At 38.0% G+C, this 1,804-nt stretch overlaps 1 protein-coding gene across 1 annotated transcript; it reads right to left on the bottom strand.

Annotated features, from left to right (window-relative positions):
- Positions 1-730: 730 nt before the first annotated feature.
- Positions 731-1,369, bottom strand: LOC122357523 (rho guanine nucleotide exchange factor 7-like). The gene is made up of 3 exons (XM_043256926.1): positions 1,264-1,369; positions 1,020-1,098; positions 731-927 (listed from the first exon to the last, which is right to left on the bottom strand). Exons 1-3 carry the CDS (start codon positions 1,282-1,284, stop codon positions 731-733), a joined length of 297 nt encoding a protein of 98 aa, XP_043112861.1. The 5' UTR covers positions 1,285-1,369.
- Positions 1,370-1,804: the final 435 nt, after the last annotated feature.

The following is a 1,804-nucleotide window of genomic DNA, read 5'->3' as shown; positions in this document are numbered from 1 at the left end:
TAAAAAAAGTATTTATAAAGATTTATAATGGCAGTAAACAGGCATTGATATAGACCAGTACATGTCCAAAAAAGTGCATTAATTCTACATGGGTCCAGGTTGTTAATAAAGGCCTCGTAAGGCAAATCAATGCAGATGATGTAGAAAGTAGGCATGGTGTAAGCTCTGATTAAAATATGATAGTCTCGTGAGAAACACGTTTTGTTTACAGAAGCAAAGGAAGCAAAGAGTTTCTAAAGTTTTAAATAGGTATATTGTTCTTACAAAAAAGCATCAATTCACTTCAGGAGGCCTTTATAAATCTTCATGAGCCATGAGAAGCACTTTTTTTATGATGGGTGAATGTGCTTTGTTGGACTACTATTAAACTATAGAATATCAACACACACTGCCATTATAAAGCCTGGAAGAGCCAGAAAATGTTTTTATATAACTCTAATTGTATTTGTCTGAAAGATGAAACTCATTTACACTTAGGATGCCCTTAGAGTGGGTAAACCATGAGGTAATTTTCTGGGTGAACCGTCCCTTTAAATGCTGTCCCCCAGTTTCATACACAGGGCTTAGTCTAAACCAGGATTAGGCCATAGTTAATTTAGGAAATTTAAATATTTTTTATAAACATGTATTATAGAGAGAAACACACTAAGACAAAATAAAGACACTGACATGATTTAAGATATTCGAGATATCTAGTTGCTCAGATTTACATCTTGGTCTAGGACTAGGTTTAAGCCTCGTCTGTGTAACCAGGAGTATACGTGTGGATTTCTAACAGGCGACTTACTGTGTGGCAGGGAACCGTGAGGGGTTTCATGCTGGGAGCCGCCATGGTGGTGTGCTTGGTCTGTCGGTTCAGATGCTCGAGCCAGTCCTGCAGATCTTGCTTGTTATAGCAGATCACCTGAAGTCTCTCAAACATGCTTCCTGTTGGATGGAAGGTCAATGAATGACTAAGAATAATCAAAAACACTTGACTGTGTCCCGAGCACAAAAGATGTGAGTCAGTTTCTCCTTACCTGAGAGCTCAAAAGCATTTTTATGACTTTCACAGTCTTCTAATGGGGTCACCGTCATCCCGCTCAAAGGCAGCTTGCCCTGAGAGAAACAAAGCAGACGTTTTCTCTTTGTGCTAGAGCCGGAAGTGCCATTTTAATGTTTGAAAAGCTGTGGTTTGAGTGGATTTTGGAGGCTGGTGGAGCGAGGACAGTGAGAATTATTTGGCTGTGTAGTAATCAGTTCTGACAGCGGCTGGTTTCTGACCTGGTAGATGAAGCCGCTCATCCTTGGACTGGCAGACAGGATGAGTAAAACATGAGGAAACAGCAGAAGGTAACGTTCATGCTTATCCTAAAAATAAAAAAGAAAGAAAGGAAGATAAGTAATACCACATAGCCATTATAACTGAAGGACCGAAATCAGAGAAAAACTATTGCCATTTGTCTTAATATGAATCAACAACTGATCTTTTTGAAACATCTTGTTTACTTTTAATGCACTTGTGATGTAAATAACACACAAACACATCACTACTTACTCTAACCTCATTAATAACAATAATTATACTAGGCTACCTGAACGCTGCTGATAGTCGTAGTTGCATTTATTTGAGACAGACATAAGGCATGTGAATGCAATTTGTCAGAGGGTTTTGCCTTTCCTCTAAGAATTTCTTTTGATTTAATACAAAAGCCCAGAAGTCACTTTCTCAAGTCTCAAGGAAACAGAAGTAGGAATGGATCTTTTTTTGATATTTTGATGTACACCTGAGTAAAACAGATTATCAAAAAACAAAACAATACAG

Source organism: Puntigrus tetrazona, chromosome 14 (assembly GCF_018831695.1).
Source record: "Puntigrus tetrazona isolate hp1 chromosome 14, ASM1883169v1, whole genome shotgun sequence".
Lineage (NCBI taxonomy): Eukaryota > Metazoa > Chordata > Actinopteri > Cypriniformes > Cyprinidae > Puntigrus > Puntigrus tetrazona.
Note: the sequence above shows the minus strand (reverse complement) of the source record. Positions and strands in the feature narration are given on the sequence as shown.

Bases quoted from the DNA above. Each gene is read 5' to 3' on its own strand.
- LOC122357523 (XM_043256926.1), bottom strand. From the start codon at position 1,284: ATGAGCGGCTTCATCTACCAG. The intron at 1,099-1,263 runs GTCAGAAACCAG...TGTTTCTCTCAG, and splicing joins TGAGCGGCTTCATCTACCAG to GGCAAGCTGCCTTTGAGCGG. The intron at 928-1,019 runs GTAAGGAGAAAC...TCCATCCAACAG, and splicing joins AAATGCTTTTGAGCTCTCAG to GAAGCATGTTTGAGAGACTT.